A 23,828-nucleotide genomic window follows, 5' to 3' on the forward strand; every position below is an offset into this window, starting at 1 on the left:
CAGTTTCTTTACCTCTAGTGCCACCTAGAAGCCCTAAACAGATAAGGAAACAGAGATAGAGAAGGTACTTGTCCCTGGTCAAGAGACTAGTGAGTAGCAGAGCAGGTAGCTCGGGTTAACTGTCTACACATTTAACCACTAGACCAAATGGCCTTGCTAGGGTTCAAGAGAGCATGTCCAACACCTTGATTCTAACAGAAACATTATCCTTGGGATCTCTGCCCTCTTTCCTGTGTTCAGCCATAAGGTCAGAACCAGTGCCATTTGTTTGTGAACTGGTGATGCTCACACCTCCTCTATTTTTCCATTTCAAGGCCCTGAAACTTTTCTCCACAGAACCCTACCTCTCCTCCCCATGAGAGGATGAGGCGTTCCAGCCAAGAGAAGTCCAAGTCTCTAAGGGCCACACCCTACTAATCCTCTTCCCAGATGAGATGGCCAGGACCCACCCCAACCCTCACCTCTCCTGACAGCCCCATTGGCAGAGGCGCTATGAATATTGTCCTGAGGAGGAAGGGTATAGCCCTTCTACAGCCTGAAGATGCTCAGAATTCACATGTATCGCAAGGGGAATTGCCTGAATCTTTGCCCCAGCACTCTCCTCAAATCCCACCAAGGGGCTTGGCCTGTGCTCTCAGCTTGCTGGATATTCACCATGGCTGCCCCGCCGCCTTCAACAGGGGTTGTCCAGCAAGTGTTTGCCAACTTAAAGGGCTAGTAGCACAGACTGGGTACTAGCAGTCCATGGGCAGAATGAAAAAACAAACACAAACCAGGGAAAGTTCTAGGTAATTGCCTTAATAACTTGCTTTGGAAATTATTGTTTTAAAATGGCAGAACAGTAAAGACCTGTAACATGTCAGTCCTTTATTTTTTCATAGCCTTGCAACGGAGTAAAGTCGGAGGGAGGTGTACAATTTCAGGGGCCAGAATTACATCAGATTTGCACTCCAGGGTCAGTGTTCCTGGACATTGCCCACTTCCTTTTTTTGGCCACGACCTTGGGACTCAGAACTTCGTAAGTTACTCATATAACTCCACCAGATTTTCTAGGTAGGTCAGAGGAAACTCAGGTGGAGTTTTAAGCCTCCATAGATGAGCCAGACTTAGCAATGATTTACGTCTTTGTTCCTGCTATTCAGTGCCCAGCTGCTAGAGATGGCTAAAGGCCAGGAGGGCTCCAGAACATTCTAAGCCTGGTAAATATTTTTGTTGGGAATTCTTTAATCTCATTACAAACCCCGACAAGAGACCACGACCATAATCTCCCCCTGCATGAGTGATTAGTCTTGATCTTAGGCCGAATAATGAAATGCCCCCAAATGCGCAAGGCAAATCTTATTATGTCAACGCTACATTATATATGCCACGTAGGGGCACCAGAAATCAATTTACCTAAAAATAGGAAAGTTTCCGGGGGTCCGAAGAGAACACCACAGACACCCTTTTCTACATCAGAAAACAGGAATATTCACGGAAACCACAAAACGGAAATTAGCATTCACTGAACATCTACTGAGTTCTAGTTCCATTCACACTCGTTAACTCGTTTAATTCCCGCCACTAGGTAGGTATAATTGTTAACAATTTACATTCCCGATTACGCAAGAGATCTGAAAGTCGCTCAAGGTGACACACTGCAGCAAGCAAGAATCAGTATTTGAATCCGGAGGAGTCCTTCCCCAGGCACCTCAGCCCCGGCGCAGAAAACGGTCTGCCGCGGGAAATTAATGACCCACAGCCACCCTGTGGCTCTGCGCCATAACTGGGAGACAACCTGGTTCTCGTGACTCCGCAGCGGTACTGTTTTCAACCAAGTGCATGACTGCGGGAGTAAAGCGGCCACGTGAGCCCTCTCCCTCCCCGGGCGAGGAACAGTGCTTGTCTGGCCAAGGGCAAGTCACAGGTGCGACAACGTGCCGGGACCGGATCCGGAGCCTCAGGGCGCGAGCTCCCCTGCAGTGTCACCGGGATGACGGGAGGGAGGGAACCTGGCCAGGTGTGGCCTCCCGATGCAGCAAGTCACAAGTGCGCTGAAGTGCGGCTCGAGGCTCGGACAGCTCCGTAATACTGCGATCGCGAGGCAGGAACTATGACCTTGGTCGTGGCCTCCATAACCCCCGCTTGATGACCTCCAGGGACCGGGTGAGGGTCCCCAGCGGCCTCCTCCGCTGACTCCAGGCAGTGCCAAGACGCAGAGGCAAGGCCGCAGGGAAGGGGCTGGCCCTCCCCACGTGGACAAGCTCCCCTCTGGGGGCGTGACCACAGTGCGGGGCGGGCCAATGAGCGCCGCTGTCTGGCTCATCCGGCCGAGCTGGCGGGGTCTGCGTCATCCCGGGGGTGGGACTCCTTGGCCGGCGCGAGGCGCGGCGGGTCACGCGGGGCGGGGCGCCGGCTATAAGTAGGGGCCGGCGGCGTGCGCTGCCAGAGTGATGGCTGCCGGCGCGCGCTGCGTGCTTTCTCTTCGCTGCTGAGGCGTCAGCTTCCAGGTTCTGTCGTCAGCCCAGCGGAGCCATCCCCAGAGCCTCCGCCCCAGGTCGTGTGGTCTTCGATAAAAGGTGCGTGCGTCCGTGGTTCTAGCCCGCCGCCTGGACCTCGCCTCCCGTTCAGCTCTTCGTTTTCTTTGGTGAGTGGAGGCGCCACCTTGGAAAGGCTCTTTCTTCTCCCCGGGGCCCAGTGTGGGCGCGGCGGCGCTGGGGATGGCCGGCTGGGCCGGGGCGGGCGGCGCAGTGGGGTTCTGCTTTCGTCGCTGCCCGCCTCCCTACCCCACCCCACCCCACCCCACCCCACCCCGCCCGCCCGCCCGTCCGTCCGTCCGTCCGTTCGTTCGTTCGCCCGCCCGCGGGCCTTTTTGGCGGTCCGCTGGTGGCGCGCGCGCGGGAACGGCCCTTTTCCGGTTTTCGCGGGGAGGGCGCGCGGGGGCCGGCTGCTCGGGGGCCCGCTGCTCTGGGGCCGGGCCGGGCTGGGCGCGCGCGGGCGGAGGTGGTCCCCGGCGCCACGTGCCCGGCGCGTTCTCTCCGGGTCGGGGGACAGCGGATCGCGGATGGCGGGCCCGGCCGGGCGCCCCCCCTCCCAGTGGTTCGGCGCGGAGTGCGGGACCGGCCCCCAAGAGCGCACTATTATTGTTACTCCTCTCCCTTCTTCCAGGATGAACTTGCGTCCTTTCTCTTCTCCGCCATGGAATTCTGCTCCGTGTTCCTAGCCCTCCAGAGCCAAAGAAACCCCAGACAACAGATGCCCATACGCAGCGTATAGCAGTAACTCCCCAGCTCGGTTTCTGTGCCGTAGTTTACAGTATTTAATTTTATATAATATATATTATTTATTATAGCATTTTTGATACCTCATATTCTGTTTACACATCTTGAACGCCGCTCAGTAATTCTCTGATTCATTCAAGAACCACTACTCTAGAGAATGGCAACGACCGTGGCACCGCTCATTACCACTGCTATTGCTGCTACTGCCGCTTCTGGTCCGTTGGTGGACTACCTATGGATGCTCATCCTGGGTTTTATTATTGCTTTCGTCCTGGCATTCTCCGTGGGAGCCAATGATGTAGCAAATTCGTTTGGTACAGCCGTGGGATCAGGTGTAGTGACCCTCAAGCAAGCCTGCATCTTAGCTAGTATCTTTGAAACAGTGGGCTCTGTCCTCCTGGGGGCCAAAGTGAGCGAGACGATCAGGAAGGGCTTGATTGACGTGGAGATGTACAACTCGACCCAAAAGCTGTTGATGGCCGGCTCCGTCAGTGCGATGTTTGGTGAGTTCTCCACCACCACTGCCCCCGCCCTGATTGTCCTCTTGGAGGGTTAGTGAATTCCTGTCATGGGTAGTTCCATTCTTGTGTTCTGAAGCTTTTCAGATGGTTACCTTCAGTAATATCCGCTGCGTACAATACTGGAATTCTGCCTTTTGTCTTAATCGAACTTGACGTGTTTTCAGGTTCTGCGGTGTGGCAACTAGTGGCTTCCTTCTTGAAGCTGCCCATTTCTGGAACCCATTGTATCGTCGGTGCAACCATTGGTTTCTCCTTGGTGGCAAAGGGGCAGGAAGGTGTCAAGTGGTCTGAACTGATAAAAATTGGTACGTTTCATTCTAAATGTCTTTTTATTGTCGTGTTACCACAAGGAGGAGGCATTGTGTGTGGGAGTAAGTAGATGGTGTCAAGTTGGAGGGATGGATTAAAGTTTTGAAAAGGGAAGACTGAGAGGGAGGAGCGTTTGGGTTTCTGATTTTCATTAGTTGACGTTTCTTTTAATGTGTTTTATTCCAGTGTTGTCTTGGTTCGTCTCTCCTCTGCTTTCTGGTATTATGTCTGGGATTTTATTCTTCCTGGTTCGTGCATTCATCCTCCGTAAGGTAATCTTTCTTCCCCCACCTCCACCCCTCACATGACCTGGAGTAGGTCACATTCAGTGGTATTCAAACCGATAGCATTTTTACAAGTGTGATGGGTGTGTAGGAGTGTGACCTTGGAGAGTTAGAAACATTGTTTTGTACCTAACTTATTGGAAAGAAGAAAGTTTTCAATACCCAAGAAGGCATTTGGAAAGGAGAAATTAAATGAACAGTAAGGGGTGCCAAGAAATTGAAGAGATTGAAAGCAGGAAAAAATTAATGTATTTGGCGTGACTTTGTGTAGTTGTATGCAGGTTAAAACCGCCATCATAGGCAGACCCACCCTTTTTTTTAATTGGAGTATAATTGCTTTACAATATTATGCTGGTTTCAGCTGTACAACAACTTGAATCAGCCATAAGTTGTTACTTATGTCTCTTCCTTAAGCCTGGATCGCACCTCGCCACCCCCAGGTCATCACAAAGCCCTGGCCTACGGCTATTCAGCAGCATCCCACTAGCTATTTTACACATGGTAGTTTATATATGTCAATGCTACTTTCTCAATTAGTCCCAACTTCCCATTTTCCCCCTGCTGTGTCCACAAGTCCATCTGCTTCTCTATCTCAGGCCAGTTTGAATTGTAAGCTTGAGTGCCCTGGATGGCTTTTTCTTAACTGCCAGTTAAAATGGAATAGTTTGGGTCCCTACCTAATTATCTGTGTAGTGTTGATTATTGAAACCAGTTTATGAACATCATGGTGGGGACTCATAACTCTCACAATGACTTGACTTTACTATCTCAGAATAGGTAAAAAGGAACCAGTGAAGGTAAAAATCACAAAAGTCTGTTTAGTTTTTCTTGGCAGAAAAATTCCAGATAGCCATTTAATTTCCTGTCCCTTTGAAAATCCCTTTTGAGGGAGCCGATAGCATTTCTTTTATCATGAAGTCTGATGCTGCCTCCAGAATAAATGTAGACAACAAGGGATGTTGTTGGACTGAGTTACAGTAAAAATAAATGCATTTTTTTCTCAGTAAACAAAGTTGTCCTTTTCCTGAGGTGAATGACTCTTTCAACAGTCCATTGTAAGTGCTTAAATTCTTCTAAACTGAAGAAATATGAGTGAAGGGAGACAGGTAGTTTAATCTCAAGTGGTAAGAATGTACTGAGCCATTTGTTTGGTCTAGTTCTAAGCTTCTCTTGGGAGGATTTGTACTTTCTATAGCAATTCTATGATTGGTATAAAGTGACTCACTAATCTGTTTACCATGGCCTGAGTCTGGCAAAAGATAGCAATATAGTACTTTGAAAGCTTGAAACCTCTATAGCTTAGTATAATTTGAGAGTAAAAATTGTCTTATTAAAGAAGCAGGTAATGATTTGCACATACCCCTCCCACTCCCCACTGCTGTAGAATATAATAGGATGCTTCAGTTTGAGGGCAACTTAGCCAGGGATCAGAGCGCAGAATTCATAGAACCCTATGTTAGGAATTCTTGCACATAAAAGTTTTTTTTTCCATAATTTTATTTATCTTTGGCTGTGCAGGGTTTTTGCAGGTTCGAGAGCCTTTCTCCAGTTGGAGTGTGAGGGCCCCTCTTTTCTGCCATTGGGGCTCCTGGGCTCTAGAGCACAAGCTGTTGTGGTGCACAGGCCCAGTTGCTCCTTCTGGCATGTGGGATCTTCCCAGACCAGGGATTGAACTGTGTCTCCTGCATTGGCACACCACTGAGCCACCAGGGAAGGCTTTGCGCATAAAGGTTTTACACAGGGGTCTGATTCTTTTGATTCTGCAGAGGCTTTGTGTGTCTCAAACCAAAATAGACTTCTTTTCTGGAGAGGGGAATGGTCATGCTCTCAGGTACAGAGTGAGATTTTCAGCTGCTCAGACCTCTCATTTGGGGAACACATGCCAGGTATTTTTACCCTAAGTTCCTGAGAGCTTAAGTTAGCTATATTAACTTCTATATATTCCTCATGGGGTATGAGGATGGACATGATCAAGAATGACTGGAATTGTGTTTAAAACTATTCAAGGTGAACTTGGAGAATCGCCACTGGCCTTCCCTCCCCCTCCCCAGGGGCAGGCACATGCCCTTGTTTCTAATCTACCAATGAGTGTTTAGGTGATGAGACTGAATATTTCTGGTTACTGTTAGACTTTAACATCTCTGAATGATAACCTTTGGTGGTCCTGGCTGTTAAAATCTAAATATTTGACCATTAAGATACTTTTCAACTAAAAATTCTGTTTTGGAAATTAATAACATTACAAGGGCTTTCAGACATTTTCAGTCTTCTGAATGTTCTGAGGGTATGGGTTAGGGTGTTGGTAGGGAAGAGCAGAGCAAAAGTTAAGGACTGGGACAGTAAACAAGGGATGGGGCAAAGAAGCTTTCCTGTTGAGTGTTTGAATTCCAAAGAAGATGGGTCTTTCAGTATTCCTCCCTTCTGTCAGAAATCATGTTAAATCTATCTAGGGCATCTTTTCAGACATGTCCAGTGTATAAAAAAAGAACTGTCCTGGTTGAAAATGAGTTAGGAAGATGCCCTCCTTTCCCATCCCATATAGCGAGGTGATGAGATGTTTACTTCGAGGTAAAGTTTTAGGTGTGTGTTTAAATGAGTCAAATGTTGGTAAACATTCTCATAAAACAGCCCTGGTTACCTCGGGGGAGTGGTTGAGTGGAATTCAGAGGTAACAGAAGGGAGGGAGGAAGAGAAGCCTCTACATAATTTCTGGAACCCTCATGGATTTTGATGTGGGTGTGGAGCAGGGGGAATCTTAAGTTCCTTGAAGAATTTCTTAAAACCACAGATTATTCTTAGAAGAAAAAGGTATATACAGCTCAGGTTCATAACCTTAACTACTCTTGGGGTGGGGCCCACATCATTGAACGGCTCAGGGATGCTTAGGTTTTACTGGCTCTTATTTTGTCAGGTCCCTTATCTGTAGCATTCTTGCAGGCTGCAGACTGGGGAAGATTGGGGAGCTGATGTTCAGGTGGTTTTCATCCAGGGCCCATCCTCTCTGCTGATTGGGAATGGCACCTCTGCTTTCTGGTTACTTAATCTTAAGCCATTAACTCAGTCTTCCCATTAATTATTGATGAGTCTTTACCTTATCTCTACCTCTCCAAGATTTTCCATTGGATCTAAGATAGCATTAAACCTTTAGGCTGACAACATCTTTGAGGTTTATTTAGGCTTCCCATGTGTTAAGATCTGTGCCCCCCCCTTTTTTTTCCTTAGAATTTATTTTTGGCTGTGCTGGGTCTTTGTTGCTGTGCGTGGACCTCTCATTGGGGGTGACTTCTCATGGCAGAGCACAGGGTCTAGGCACTCGGGCTTCAGTAGTTGTGGCACATGGGCTCGGTAGTTGTTGCTCCCAGGCTCTAGAGCACAGGCTTAGTAGTTGTGGTGCACATACTTACTTGCTCCTAGGCCTGTGGGATCTTCTAGGAACCAGGGATTGAACCCGTGTCCCTTGTATTGACAGCTGGATTCTTAACCATCTGCGCCACCAGGGATTCCCTGTTGGCTCAGCGAGTAAAGAATCTGCCTGCAGTGCAGGAGATGCAGGTTCAGACTCTGGGTTGGGAAGATCCCCTGGAGGAGGAAATGGCAACTCACTCGAGTATTCTTGCCTGAAAAATCCAATGGACAGAGGAGCCTGGTAGGTTACAGTCCATGGGTTTGCAAAGAGTTGGACTTAGAGGTGCCTGCCCCCAGGGAAGCCCTGTGCTCTTGTTTTTAACTCTTGTTTCCAGTCACACTGGCCTCCTTGCTGTTCCTCAAGACAATTCAAGCGTTTGCCTCAGGGTCTCTATATTTGCTGATGTCTCTGGGACATTCTGCCTTCCAGATAGCTTGTCCTCTAGCTGCTGTTTCTCCACCTGGGTGTGTGCCTGGCTACATGGCTTTATGGCTTGTTGACGTAAGACATCTGTGTCTTGGCTCCAATAATAGTCTTTGGACTACCCCCTCCCCCCCAAATTAAAGTGTGCCCCTCCTTCCGTCACTGCTTCCTTCAGAGCATCATTCTGTATTAGAATGTCAATGTCAGCTCTGTGAGAGTAGAGACTTTATCTCATTCACTCCCATATTTTCGTGCCCGAAATGGTGCTTGGCACACAGTCTGTTGAATGAGGAGATGACCTCATATACGATTGATTTTTATCTTAGCACTTTGGTAAATCATTAGTTGTGGCTTATTTATCAAATGTCTAGATAAGATGGTTGTTGCTAGTATATTCTACATGTTTTATATTTGAGAAATCATTGCAGGTATAAAGTCGGGTAAGAGATGTTGTAATAACTTATAGTCTGTTTCTTGACCTCTCACAAATATAGAATACATCTTCAGGTGTGTGCTCAGATTTTTATCTGGACATGAGGTACCTTAGAGCTTGGGTCCCCACTCCCCTGTTACGAACTGGGTCACACATCAGGAGGTGAGCGGTTGTCTTCCATGAAACCCATCCCTGGTGCCAAAGAAGTTGGGGACCACTGCCTTAGAGAGCTGGGGGTTAAAACTGACCGTCCAGGACATCACTAGTCATCCGTAATAGGTAGCCTTGTTAATGTGATCAGTCGCTCAGTCCTGTCCAACTCTTTTCGACCCCATGGACTGTAGCCCGCTAGGTTCCTCTGTCCATGGGGTTTCCAGGCAAGAGTACTAGAGTGGGTTGCCATTCCCTTCTTCAGGGGATATAATAACAGCAACAAGAAAAACCCCAACTAACCCCCCGAACATAAATTCAAACACAAACTTAAATTCAGATAGATGTAGATCAGCCTTGGTAGGGGGACTTCCAGGAGCAATGTACGAAAAGACCGTTTGTCCTCAGAGACTACCACGGAGAGTTACTGGCTGGTACTGTAATTCCTGGAGCTGCCCTTTGATAAGGTTCAGTGGAAATGGGTTGACTTTTTACAGCTTTTAAGGTCTTGATCTTTACAATAATGATAATTTTACAGGCGGATCCCGTTCCTAATGGGTTGCGAGCTTTGCCAGTGTTCTATGCCTGCACGATTGGAATCAACCTCTTTTCCATCATGTACACTGGAGCACCATGTAAGTACACATCAGAATATTTAAATGTGAATTTAAAATTGTTTCTAAAACTTGCATTAAATGCCCAATTTACCCCTTTTTGCTTTACAGGGCTGAAATCTACTAGAAGGTGACTGGCCTGCGCCCATTTCAGAAGGCTGCAGGCTAGTGTACGCTGAGTTTAACCTAGATAGTTTTTCAACCAAAGAGACCTGCTCAGATTCTAAATCACTACAGACCTTTACTCTTTAGTCTTCACAGGATCCACCGATAATTTGATCTTATCCCTCCCTCTCTCCTACCTGTGCTAAAAATACCTGGAATTGATGTTAACCTCAACTTCTGACTGCCGAAGAGTCATTAGTTATATGTTGTCTTCGAAATACCAGTCATTTATGACTGGTTTGCTGGATATTCTCATTTTTCTCTCCCAATTGGAGCTGCTTTGTTTTCTCAGTCCTAAATTTACTCCCCTGAATCTGCTTGAATAAGAAGAGTTGGGATATTTAACACCTGCTCTAAGTGCACTTGGAAGAAGAATTCATGCAGCTAAGAGGAACAGTCTTTGTGAGAATATAAAGCTTGAAATGTTACTTTTATGTTGGGACAAAGGCAAAGCACGGATTAAATTAGGATAATACATGTTCAATTTAGCCACTGAAAAAGATGGATAACCTGTAACTTGTCAGACAGGAGAGTATTATGCCTTGATCAGTCAGTTTCACTCTTAGGTTCATTTGGTTGTATAGCCTCTGACTCATTGGGTTGTGACTTGTTGGGAGAAAGACATTGTACATTGCTGCCTAGGACAGAGTGTGCTTATAGAGATGAGTTAGCGGGGAGAGGGAAAGATAACTGGAATAGTGTCTTGAAGCTACTTATCCTTACTCTGTATTGTGTGCTCACAATTGCAAATACTCTTCTTTAAAAATGCTCATTATGGCCCACTAAGTTGATTTCATTTCTGACTAATGGAGTGTAACTTGTTTCCTAAATCTCACTGAAGCAATAAGTCACTGACCAAAAATGGAATGAAGTATTTTTTCTTTTTTTAACTTTTTAAAATATTTATTTTTAATTGAAGGATAATTGCTTTACAAAGTTGGTTTGATTTAGTGAAGTATTTTTAACCTTGTATTCTTGGAATAATCAGGAAAGAAATTGGATGACTTTATGAGACTATTGATCTTATTAGGGGTTACTATACTCCTTAACAAATGATAGAGGCAAAGAAAAGCTTGCATTCTACATTTCTAATCTGCTTTAAATTGGGCTCTTCACGTCAAACTAAAAAATTCTCCATGAGGCTCTAAGCAGTCATGTTGCATGTGGTAGCAGCGCAGCTTTTAGTTCAATGAAATTAGAAACTCAAGTTTCCAATCATTCTTTAAAAAGGGAACATGGATATTTTTGTCTTGTCCTTTGGTGGATCATTTACAAGAAAAACCAGTCTCATTTCCACTTTTTGACTTGGAACATAGGCAAATTTAAATTGTGATAGATTGATTAATTTTCATGTATATTTTAGCTTGTGTGACTAACTGCATAATTCAAATTGATAACAATTAAAATGGAAAGATTGTCACTACAGAACTGTAGTTTTGAAGGGGCCTCCATTTATATCTGATTTTTAAATATGAATTCCTTTGAGGGAAAATAGAGTTTCTATTTTATAAGTAATATTTAATAAACAAAACAGTCACAAGTAACTAAGATATTCTTGTATAAACCACAGATCATTATAGCATCTTTTTAGGCTTAAATAATGATCTCTGGTGCTTTACCCTTATCATTAATATAGGCTAGTGGCTTGGAGCCTGTTGGCACTTAAAAGTGATAACCAGGTGACAGGTTAATAATCTCTGAGCCATGTGAGAAGTAGGCAAGTCTGATTAAGATGTGGCTTGTTTCCTTTTGTGAAAGACAGCCCTTTGAACCTTTCTTATCTTTTGATAGATAATGTCCCAGTTTTCTGTATCTTAGTTTGATAAAGCATCCTAAGAGATAATCTTGCTCTAGCTAGTTTACAATGGATGTGATAACTTCCACAGAGAACTGATGATATCAGCATGAGAAAAGTGAAGACTGAGGTACTTGCCTTTTTTAATGTTAAAATCCATGTGCAGACATAACACATGGATTTGGTGTGTGCAGCTGTTCCAGCTGGAAGCTGGGCAGTGGAATGCTTCCATTTGCTTTGCTGGTTGCAGATCCTCAGTGTTAACGATCCTTCACTCCTCAAAGCAAAGAAAGGAAAAAGCCTAGTATGTGAAGGAGCTTGGGAGTTGGGTAGGCTAGCAGGTGTTGAAAGTAGGCCAGACGGTTGTGGGTTTCAGATGCTATGAGATTTTCCTCCCAAATTCCTCTAGCCAGGAGCACAGTGAAGCCTGTGAGCCTCAGGCTTGGCAGCAGCAGTGAAGGGTGATGGGCTGGCATGGGAACCCCGGAATCCCCAGAGGAGGGTTTACACGTCGTTACAGGGGGGCCATTGCCCTGGGGTTTTCAAGATGCACCGTTTTATCTCCTAGTGCTGGGCTTTGACAAACTTCCTCTGTGGGGTACCATCCTCATCTCGGTGGGCTGTGCAGTTTTCTGTGCCCTTATCGTCTGGTTCTTTGTATGTCCCAGGATGAAGAGAAAAATTGAACGTAAGTAACAAATCATAGCAAAAAAATTCTTACAATGTGCTTGCCTTTTTTTTGTTTATTTGGCCATCTGTAAAAATGTTCTACTTGGATAGATTGATAAAGCCAGAAACATTTAAATGGAAATTTGGGGATATAGGTTTATTGTCCAGACGATGTTCTTATTAACATCATATGACCTGAGACCTAGTCATGAGGCACGTTTGACCTTATTTGGGCTGCCAGACAGGCTAGGCACTTCATCTATTATTTTTTTTTTAAAACTGTACCTTGATCACTTGCCAGTGATACGCTAGATAAATACAGAGAGGCTGTAGTCTGCATTAATAGAGAGGATGAGGATTCACTGATGAAAAATAAGAGGTATGAGATAGCTTCACAGGAAACATTTACCAAAACGACTACCATGTATAGCTTAAGTCAGGTTCAGGTATTCAGAGCTAGGCTCATAGATACCTCTGACTTTAGATTTGGTTAATTCTCAGCACTGGAGCACACATGAAGAGCTCCTTTAGACAATTACTGTACAGAGTATTCTGGTGGAATCAAATATGGAATGTTTTGATTGGTATCAGTCTCTATACCTTGTGTTTCTGTGCTCACTGTCTGAGCTCTCCTGAAGTCATGTTTTTCTGCCCTTCTCATCTGCGGATGCTGGGGTGGTGATTTAGTTGTTTCTTGGAAGCAGCGCAAAGCTGCATGGACTGCGGTGGCAGCAGCAGGGTGCTGCGTCATACAGCTGGGCTGCGGAGCCTCTGAGAGGCTCTGTGCTCAGTCTGGCGGCCTTCAGGACTTTGTGACCTCGTTTTTCCCTCAGGCTGGGAGATATCCTGGTCTGTTGCCTTACTGGGATGCCTAAATGCCCCAGGGGCATTGGTACGGAAGCAGAAAAACATTACCACCTCATCATGGGATCCAGCACCACAAGGCACTTCTCTTTGTTTCATAGGGGCAGAAATTCAAGTCACCTTGAGTTGCCTGCATTGAGCTGAGTCATGTTGCCTGAACTCATGGACTGAAATTGAGGGCCATTCTTTTTTTTTTTGGCCATTCCTTTTTTAAAGGAACATGCAAGAACTTCCCTGGTGGTCCAGTGACTAAGACTCCACACTCCCAAGCGCAGGAGGCTTGAGTTTGATCCCTGGTCAGGGAACTAGATCACCTACCGCAACTTGGGCCCAATGCAGCCAAATTCATTATTAATTTTGAAAAACATGCATGAAATTCAGGCAATTTTCAGTTGCCAGTCAGCCCTCTCCCTACTGTACTTACTTTCTACTACAGAAAGGATCAGCAGGAGGCTGTTTTTTTTTTTTTTTTTGATTTGACTGCACTGAGTCTTAGTGACGGCACATAGATCAGGTTCCCTGAGCAAGGTTTGAATCCAGGACTCCTGCATTGGAGGCTCAGAGTCTCAGACACTGGACCACCAGAGTTTACTGTCTGGGCCTTCACCGAATAAAGTTTACAACCCCTGATACTAGGATGTTCTGCATTTGAGAAATGAGATGTGGCAAATAAAGCAGACAGGAAAATTATCCCGAATTTTCACCTAAGTTTACATGTGGCCTTACTTTGAGATGGATTTTTTTTTTTTTTTTTGGAGGAGGGAAAGGGGAAATGAGCAAGACAGTTTCGTCACAACCAAAGGAAAACATTCTTTATCCTTCTCTTCTAGGAGAAATCAAGTCTAGTCCTTCTGAAAGCCCCTTAATGGAGAAAAAGAATAGCTTGAAAGAAGATCATGAAGAAACAAAGTTGTCACTCAGTGACATCGAAACAAGGAATCCTGTTTCGGAGGTGGGCTCAGCCACCGTGCCCCTCAGGGCTGTGGTGGAGGAGAGAACAGTCTCATTCAAACTTGGAGACCTGGAAGAAGCTCCCGAGCGAGAGAGGCTTCCCAGTGTGGACCTGAAAGAGGAGACCAGCATCGATGGCTCTATGAACGGTGCGTGGACTCTGCTTGGTGGGGACAGGCGAGTTTTCCGCTGTTTCCTATACCACTGCGGGGCTCACTGTTTGGATCTGATGCTCTTGGCATTGAGTGTTCGTGCCTTTTGGTCTTGGCAGGTGCTGTGCAGTTGCCAAATGGGAACCTCGTTCAGTTCAGTCAAGCTGTCAGTAACCAGATTAACTCCAGTGGCCATTACCAGTATCACACCGTGCACAAAGACTCCGGCTTGTACAAAGAGCTCCTCCATAAGTTACATCTCGCCAAGGTGGGAGACTGCATGGGAGACTCTGGTGACAAGCCCTTGAGGCGCAATAATAGCTATACTTCCTATACCATGGCAATCTGCGGCATGCCTCTGGATTCCTTCCGCGCCAAAGAAGGCGAACAGAAGGGTGAAGAGATGGAGAAGCTGACGTGGCCTAACGCAGACAGCAAGAAGCGAATTCGAATGGATAGCTACACCAGTTACTGCAATGCTGTGTCTGACATTCACTCGGCATCGGAAGTGGACATGAGTGTCAAGGCAGAGATGGGTCTGGGTGACAGGAAAGGGAGCACTAGCTCCCTGGAAGAATGGTGCGACCAGGACAAGCCAGAAGTGTCTCTCCTCTTCCAGTTCCTGCAGATCCTCACAGCCTGCTTTGGGTCCTTCGCCCATGGTGGCAATGACGTCAGGTCAGTCAGTCAGGATTCTTGGCGCCGCTCATTCTGTTTTTATACTGCATCATCCTTTTATGTAAGGCTCGGTTTGTGGGACATTGAATAATGCAGATTGAATGAGATAATAGCAATTGATGTACAAACAGGAAGAAAAGTTTCTTCAGAGAGATTACAAAGAATGCTTGTTTCCATTTCTGTAGGTGATAAACACATCTTTCACAGAGAAGCTGTTTATCAAGATGGGATCTAGTTCTTTGATAAGAGTTACTGCCCCTAGAATGAATCTGTAGGCTGTTAATCCTAGTTCTGTGGTTTGTGAAATTCAAATTTGCTTCAGATGGGCCTGTGGAAAGACAGGCCACCAAATGTGGGGTGTTCCCTCTGAGAAGAACTCTCGTGGTCTCCTGCTGTGTATGTTGGCGGCGGGGGTTCCATTTGTTTCCCTGGAAAGACAGTTTGCAAATAAAAGCTTTGCTTTAGAAAACTTACTAAAGCATTTAACAGATGGGATCTTGCCTACAAAGTCATCTTTGCTCTCTTTTTCTTCCAGCAATGCCATTGGTCCTCTGGTTGCTTTGTATCTGGTTTATGACACCGGTGATGTTTCCTCAAAAGTAGCAACGCCAATATGGCTTCTGCTGTATGGTGGTGTTGGTATTTGTATTGGTCTCTGGGTGTGGGGAAGGAGAGTCATCCAGACCATGGGGAAGGATCTGACACCCATCACGCCCTCTAGGTAAGTTGGTAAAGGAGGTCTCAGGCTAATGCTTTTTGTTCTTAAGGTAACATATGAGAAAGATGTGTGAGCTGAGGTTTAATGACTGTATATTTGGCTTTTATCTGTATTTATGGAGCCAATACTGATGTTACTAAGTTTACTAAGTTCTTCAAAGTAGAAGTACAAGCCTTAATAGTGGGCTTACAGAAAACCTTAAAACCTTAAACATTGGAAAACAGAAGAGGAATCTCATGGCCTGATTTAAAGTAGATTTCAGAAGTTTAGAGCAAATTGAAGTTGTCATAGGTAGATAGAGCACTGCAGGATTGTATGAACTTTTGCTAACTTATCACAGTTTAAATTCCATTCTTGACTAATGATCTGTCTGTGTCCACAGCGGCTTCAGTATTGAGCTGGCATCTGCCCTCACTGTAGTAATTGCGTCGAATATTGGTCTTCCCATCAGCACGACACATTGTAAAGTAAGTGATAAAAGGGTACTGTGCCTTTTGAATGGTTTTAGTAGATACGTGGAGGTGTTTTTTGTTCTCTGTTTCCTTTGATACTTTGGTTTAGAAAGTTTTACGCTGTGGGAGGGTCTAAGTTCACAAGTGTAGGACAAGTGACTATAAGAATGTAAAGACCCGTTTTGCAGTTCCTTGTGTCTGTTTTATTTAAGCAGATAATATATTTTATATCCCCCAAAATGTGAAAGCCCTTTTGAGGTAGCAAGCCTGTGAGGCCTGTTGGTCTGTCGAAGGGCAGTATAAAGCAAGCATGTACTCAGCGCACCCGAGAAACTTACTGAGTCCTAAGGTTGCTTGATGACTGAGAACTATAGGATATCTATAGAGAAAGAAAGAAACTGGCTTTCTTAAGGGAATTTAAGTTGGTTCATCATGGAGCCTTTGAGTCATTTTTCTTCTAGCGAGATATGCAGATGATTTAGTTATTAGGTCTAATAGCAGCCTTCCTCTAGAATCTTTGGGAAACCTAACAGTAAGAAAGAATCTGTTACTAAAGCGGTTTTTATTATTAGTGAAAGTATCAGTTGCTCAGTTGTGTCCGACTCTGCAACCCCGTGGACTGTAGCCTATCAGGCTCCTCTGTCCATGGGATTCTCCAGGCAAGACTACTAGAGCGGGTAGCCATTCCCTTCTGCAGGGGATCTTCCCATCCCAGGGATCAAACCTAGGTCTTCCGCTTTGCAGGCAGATTCTTTACCATCTGAGCCACCAGGGAACCCCTGTTATTAATATAGTTCATTAAATTCCAGCAACTCAGAAGGAAAAAGGATTTTCTTTTCCTACTCTGTTTTACCCCAGTTAGCACAGATTCAGTGCTTGGATTTCATGCGGCCTGCATCTTGTTCCTAATACAAACCAGTTCTCATGGATCAGTCTGGTAGTCCGGGGCTCCTCACCTGTATAAGGTCACAAGTCTTATTTAGTACAGTACCCTGGCACGTCAGTAACTAGTTCCTTGGTGGTTTCCTCCCACAGGTGGGCTCTGTTGTATCCGTTGGCTGGCTCCGATCCAAAAAGGCTGTCGATTGGCGACTCTTCCGCAACATTTTTATGGCCTGGTTCGTCACAGTCCCCATTTCGGGTGTTATCAGTGCTGCCATCATGGCAGTCTTCAAATACATCATCCTCTGAGCGTGAGGCTGTGTGTGATGGAAATTCAGGTCAATAATGTTTGGGACCACCTGACATATTTCCTGCTCCTTTGAAGAGGGACTGCAGTGTTACCGAAGACTGACAAAAGAATCTCTTTCAAGATCGGGAGCTGTGGGAGGGAAGCTCTACTTGTGCTGTAACTGCTTTCGTGCTAAATACGACTTGTCTCAAAATTAGCTATGTAAAATAGCCAGGTTTCCACTGATTCCTCTTGAGGTCCCTTTTCCCTCTGGGCTGTGAATTCCTGTATATATTTCTCTACTTTTTTGTATCAGGCTTCAGTTCCATTATGTTTTAATGTTGTCTCTGAAGATAACATGATTTCTTTCTTTTTTTTTAAACAACCATCCAGAGCCATTTGACAGAGTGTGCTCTGCTTTATTGGTTTCACCAGCTTCTGCCCTAACATGCACAGGGACTTAACAAGAAACACCGTAACCCAAGCTTCCCTAGTAGTCTTAGAGAAATAGTCACTTGTACCCTGCCCACCAGTCGGCAGTGGCGGGTTCTCTTGGCATCTGTGGGAACTTCTCATAGGGTCTTTGGACATGGTGAAAATTTAGGTTAGTAGTTCCTTCTTTGCAAGCAGTTCATGGGCTGTTCTTGCTAAGAAGAAGTAGGAAGAAAAACCCTTCTGGCAGTCTTGGGTATTTCTGTTAAGATTTCTGACAGTGCAGGATGGATGAATGCTGTGGAATATGAACTTCGGGCAAGTTAGAATGGGCCAGCCTTCCATGTTCATCTGTCTACCTCTTAATAAATAAAAAGCCTACCGTTTTTAGAAAACTTGTCTTGCTGGTTTTGTTCATACACATTTGTTCCCGGATCAGTTAGCCTCCTGCATTCTTAGGAGAAGGTGATAGCTTAGCAGGTGAGAACTGCTAGCAGCAGTTTCCCCACTCCTCCCTGAAGCATTTCTTAAGATCCCAGAATATACATGACATTACTCCACGCAGGCTGTTCTAACAGACTAGCTTTTTTTTTTTTTTTTTAATACTAGCGCATCTTGGACGTTTTGTTAGCACGATGGATTATCTTGTTTTATCAGATCCTTATTTAGATTGTTTTAGCATCGCTGTTAGAAGGCTAAAATGAGGGTTGTGTGTAGCTCAGCTTCATTACAAAATTCTCTGTTGGGGGAGTTCCCTGGTCGGTCAGGAAAGCACACATGCTTCCGGTGGGATGGGCAGCCGGGGGAGGAGGGTGTGTGCATTGATGTGACCCCTGGCTGTGGAAGTAAGATCGCACATGCTGTTGCAATGTGGCCAAACAAAAAACCCTTAAATTCCCAGTGTTGGGTTTTTCAATCTTAACACATCTGTTTTTATGCTTGATCAGAATGGTTAAGCAAAAGTACATGGCTTAAAAAAGTCAACAAAACTAGGTTGGTGTGTCCTGTTCTCAGAATTTTAGATGTTTTTTGGGGAGCCAGATAGTAACAAGCATAAGGCTCTGCCTACCTGGCCTGTGCCTGAGAAGGTAGATCAGTGGTTAAGTACTTCGCATGGAGTCACTTATAAATGCTCAACCACTGCATGTCAGGCCCTGCACTAAGCTATTTATATACATTCCATTCTCAAGACCTGTTGCAGTAGGTTTTATAGTTGCTTTACAGGTCATGGAACTGGTCTAGAGAACGGTATTTGTACCAATGTTAACAGAGAATGGAGAGTCCCAGGCCGACTGAAAGTACCCATGTAACCATTTGAGGAAGGAGGTGGGAGCTGCGGTAGTAACGGGAACCTAGCATTAAGCTCAGAATTGAGAGTTCTGAGGAGACCCTCTTGCATTTTGGTTCTGGCTTCCTCTCCTGGTACTGTCCTCAGAAACCCAGAAACTATGTTTTTAATAACATTAAGTGGAGAATAGTAACCCTCAAGATTTTTTCCCTTGGCCCAGGAGAGGACAACTGAGGAAGTCCTTGAACCAAGAACAAAAGAGCAGCTAGGTCTGGGGAAGAGGAACCCCAACAGCCAATAAGAGGTCAAAGGGGATCTGTATTTCCATATAAAGCAACACATGGGACTTCCTTTGTGGTCTAGTGGTTAATAACACGTCCTTTTACAATGCAGGGGATGTGGATTCGATCCCCTGGTCAGGGAACTAAGTTCCCACATGCTTTGAAGTGACTTAGCACATGTGCTGCAACAAAGACCCAGGGCAGTCAATTTTTATAGCTTCTCTGGGCCAGGGACACAGGCTAGTGTGAACTCAGGCCTGTTTGTCTCGGGTCTAAATGTTGCCCTTTTTAAAAAAAAAAAACCTTCAATAAGCTATTTTCATCAAGGTTACATGTATCCATGATAAAGTAATCAAGTGATTGAACAAGGCTTGGTAAGTACAGGGCTCTCCCTCCACATCTCCTTTCCAGAGGCAACCACTTTCAGTATTTGTATTACTACTAGGCTCTCTCAGTTTGGGGCCCTTGACACCCCATAATGTTTCAGTCTTCAACTGTTATACACAGACCCTAACTTCCCTCCGCTGTATAATTAGGTCTTAATTTTGGGGAGATCAAAATTGAGAGTATTTGAAAAAATATCACTGAGCTGCTGAGTCATAGTGTATCTCTTGTGATCATTGTGTTTTCCCTAGAATAAGCTCCCCTCCCTTTTTTATTAAGTGCTGGTCATCAGTCATTCCGGAACTTTCCACTGGTTAATTTCCTTTTAGGACTATAAGAAGCAACCGGGAAGCTCTCAGTATTTTAGGATAACCTCACTCAGAGCTTCAGATCTGTTCTAGTCTAGACAAAAGTTTCAGGTCTGCATCCTAAAGTTTCCCTCTACTGTTCTGGGGATGTCTTTTATCTCCTTTGTTGGATTTCCTACAGCCAATGTTTGTTTTCTTTTTATAATTTGTTTTAAAAAGCTATTTTATTTCTTTGGCTGTGGTGGGTCTTCATTGCTGGACTCAGACTTTCTCTGGCTGCGGTGAGTGGAGGCTACTCTTGCCGTGCCCAGGCTTCTTGTCGTGGTGGCTTCTCTCGTTGCAGAACTCGGGCTCTAGAGCGCAGTCTCAGTAGTTGTGACACACAGGTTTAGTTGCTCCAGGGCATGTGAAATCTTCCTGGACCAGGGATTGAATCAGTGTCCCTTGCCTTACAAGGTGGATTCCTAAACACTGGACCACCAGGAAAGCCCCCAAGAGCCCATGTTTTTGTTTTTCTTGCTTTATTCCCTTGTCTGTGGGGAGAACACCATACAGCAGCTTCCTGAGAAAGAATCTCAAGGAGTAAAGGCCTAACTGCTCAGAGTTCTTGGGCTCAGTGGGGGCGCGGTCACTATGTATTTGAGTCTTCTGTTTTCAGTACCTTGCTTTTTTGCAAGACTCCAAATGCATGCATCCATTACCATGGTTTTCAGGTAAATGACACCAGTTCCCCTGGTAATGGTTCAGATTTCAGTGCCTGGCATGTTAACTGAGTAATTGCATACAGTGCAAACTGTAATGCGAGCTCTTTTGTCCACAAATCTCATTTACAACGGAGCAGATGCACACTGACCCGGTGAATGACCTCTTGGGTCGCTACTTTCAAAGTCTTTCTGGTGTCTGGTTGCTGTGCAGCATTTATTCAGTCCACTCACAGAAAACAGAGGTTTTCAGTAGTGATCCCAGCGGAAGAGAGATACTCTAGGCTTTTTAGCACTGCCGTTGGCTTATGTTCCAGATTCTTCTGGGGGCTTGAGTGAAAGTGTGAAAACTTGCCTTTGACCATCAAACACAGCTTTCATTGATCCAGCCAATGGACCAAGAGGTTATTTCAGCTTTTAACAGATTTGGACAGACTATAGATGCTACATCTGGAGATTTTGTGATTGCTTAAGCCAAGGTTTGGAAGCTATTGAAAGCTTCATGGAAGAAAGAAGCAGTAATTTGTAGTGTGGCAGAAACTTATTACAGCACACTACACTTTGCAGGATTCAAAGTGGATGTGAATTGATTATCTAAACTTGGAAGAGTTGATACTGCTACTGTTGGGGAGATTCTAAATAGGCAGTCAGAGGCACTTAGTGAAGGTGAGCTTGTCAGCATAAATGAGGAAGGTGGTTGTGATGAAAAAGATGGAGACGTCCCAGAGGAAGTGATTCTGGCCTGGCCTCATATGTAGGGACTTCCCAGAGCTATTTCTCAACAGTGAAGAGAAAGTAAGACTTCCCTGGTGGTTCAGTGGTTGAGTTTGCCTGCTAGTGCAGGGGACATGGGTTTGATCCCTGCTCCGGGAAGATCCCACATAAGCAACTAAGCAACTAAACCTGCAACTGCTGAGCCCATGAGCTGAAACGAGAGAAACCACCACACTGAGAAGCCCGGCATGGTAACTAGAGAACAGTCCCCACTGGCTGCAGCTAGAGAAAAGCCCTCGCAGCAATGAAGACCCAGTCAGGACAGCCAAGAATTAAAACAAAAACAAACTTTAGAGCTCCCCTGGTGGCTCAGTGGTAAAGAATCCACCTGCCAATGCTGAAGACATGGGTTTGATCCCTGGGTCGGGAAGATCCCACATGCCACAGAGCAGCTAAGCCCGTGTGCTGCAACCACTGAGCACTTGTGCTACAACTACTGAAGCCAGCAGGCCCTAGGGCCCATGCTCAGCTACAAGAGAAGCTTGAGCACCACAACTAGAGAAAAACCTGAGCAGCAATGAGGACCCAGCACTGCCAAAAGTAAATAAAATGAAAAAAAAAAAGTTAAATTGTTGGAAGCTGATCCCCACTTTAATTTTTTGCTGATAAAATTTAGATTTTTTAAAAAATTGAAATGATATTGTACACAGTTGTGTAACTTGCTGACTTTTGGCACAGTGGACAAATCCATGAAACCTGTAACCAGAACAGGAAATGAACAATATCATTGAGAGATAAACAGGTCAATGTTAAGTCACCTGGTTAAACTACAATATAGTAACTGAGAGCTAGATAAATGTTACACAATCATGTTTACTCAAAAGTTGCCATCACTTTTGCAAGCTGGGCTCAGCTCTAGGTAGGCTAAGCTAGAGTTTTCAACAGTTCGTTTCCTGACTGGCAGGAAATAAAAGGATTTGTTTTCAACCGCCCTCACCCTTTCACCTTCAAGCAGCATCAAGGTGCTTAGAGACCAAAGGTGACAAATTTAAGACACTCGCTCATTAAAAGCTGGGTTGTGGTGTTTCATCTACAATCTAGTGGTATTAGCTATCTGGTCCATTAAACCCTTTCTCCACTGTGTTTGTGCAGTAGGTATGATTTGCAAATATCTTAATTGTCAATGGTTTTCTCTTGCCTCACACAGAATTCTTGTGTAGAGCTCCAAAATTTCAAAAATTTACATTACTCATAACCCATGGTGTGAAAGTCGTTTTTCTCTCTCTTTAAAAAAAAATTAACAGCCAAATAATGAGCAGAATCTTAGCTGTGGCATGCAGCATTTTTATTTTTATTTATTTGGCTAGCCAGGTCTTAGTTGCGGCTTGCAAACTGTTAGTTATGGCATGTGGGATCTCGTTCCCTGATTAGGGATTGAACTTTTGGGCCCCCCGCATTGGCAGTTTGGAGTCTTAGCCACTGGACCACCAGAGAAGTCCCTGAAAGTTGTTTCTCTTTAACTGTTTTCTACCTTTGTCTTTGCCTCTGCTTGAGAGATTTAAATTCTTTAACCATCCATTGTTTCACTGAGACACAGTGAGATCTTTGAAATCTGAGCAGTGCCTGCTAACTGGAGATGGCTGGCTGAAGTGCTGTCTGCTTTTCTGACAGAGGAAGACTTAGAAGACTTCATTAATAGATTTTTAAAATACTGAAATAAAACACTGGACTTCCCTGGTGGTACAGCGAATAACAATCCACCTGCCAATGCAAGGGTCATGGATTCAATCCCTGATCTGGGAAGATTCCACACGCCACGGAGCAACTAAGGCGCAGGTACCACAGCTGCTGACGCCTGTGCTCTAGAGCCAGGTTGCTAAAACTACTGAGCCTGAAGGCTGCAACTACTGAAGCCCTTGTGCCTCGAGCCTATGCTCTGTAAGAAGAGAAGCCACTGGAACAAGAAGCCTGTGCACCGCAACGAAGAGTAATGCCGCCCCTGCCCCTTGCCCCCACAAACTAGAGAAAGCCAGAGTGCAGCAATGAAGACCCAGTGCAGCCCAAAATAAATACATAATAAAAAATTTAAAAGATAAAAATAAAAATAGAGCTGCTCATTGGCAGCAGTCTTTGCCTTTCTAACGACCGGGCTCTTGTGGAAGCCCTTTTTCTTACATTCAGAGATGATGCTAGGTTTCATCTCAGCTGAACACACTGTGATGCAGTGCCGACTGCTACTTAGGAAAAGGAGCAAGATGTTTATTTTCTGGGGACTGCTAACATTGGTGCAAGGTCTCCCCTCCCAGAGGATTTTTGCTGAAGACCTAGATAGCAGGTTTCTACTTCCCATTCATTCTATTTCTAGAAGCAAGCAAATGTTCTCTAATTACAGGCTTGGGCTGAATGCCTCTGTCGTGTTTCCCGCTGTGCTAATTGGAAAAATATAATTTTCAAGTAACTGTGTCCTGCTTTGCAAAATAATCGTTGGCAGCTGAGTTGCTGGTTTGGTTCCTAAAGTAAAATAGTACTTTTTTAGTACAGCATGAAGGATAATGGAGCTTTGGAAATCCCAGGGCAAGTCTATGCTATGTACAAGGACCATTAGAGATCCAGTTTCAGCCCATAAGAACCAACTGTCTATTGATTTGATGTCTTTTTCTAGAAGCCTTTATTAAATTGAATCTCAATTAAAAAACTGGAGGGGG

At 45.0% G+C, this 23,828-nt stretch overlaps 1 protein-coding gene across 1 annotated transcript; it reads left to right on the forward strand.

The window, feature by feature from the left end:
* SLC20A1 (solute carrier family 20 member 1) lies at positions 211–17,842 on the forward strand. Its single transcript, XM_018055327.1, has 11 exons — positions 211–2,626; positions 3,148–3,763; positions 3,946–4,086; positions 4,277–4,362; positions 9,325–9,421; positions 11,929–12,048; positions 13,724–13,993; positions 14,116–14,674; positions 15,210–15,395; positions 15,775–15,859; positions 16,880–17,842. The coding sequence occupies exons 2-11, from the start codon at positions 3,418–3,420 to the stop codon at positions 17,033–17,035; spliced, it is 2,046 nt and encodes a 681-aa protein (XP_017910816.1). The 5' UTR covers positions 211–2,626; positions 3,148–3,417; the 3' UTR covers positions 17,036–17,842.

This window comes from Capra hircus, chromosome 11, assembly GCF_001704415.2.
Source record: "Capra hircus breed San Clemente chromosome 11, ASM170441v1, whole genome shotgun sequence".
NCBI lineage: Eukaryota > Metazoa > Chordata > Mammalia > Artiodactyla > Bovidae > Capra > Capra hircus.

Coding starts and splice junctions, on each gene's coding strand:
- SLC20A1 (XM_018055327.1), top strand. CDS start 3,418: ATGGCAACGACCGTGGCACCGCTCATTACCACTGCTATTGCTGCTACT. Junction 3,764..3,945: donor CTCCGTCAGTGCGATGTTTG/GTGAGTTCTCCA, acceptor ACGTGTTTTCAG/GTTCTGCGGTGTGGCAACTA. Junction 14,675..15,209: donor CATGGTGGCAATGACGTCAG/GTCAGTCAGTCA, acceptor TTTTTCTTCCAG/CAATGCCATTGGTCCTCTGG.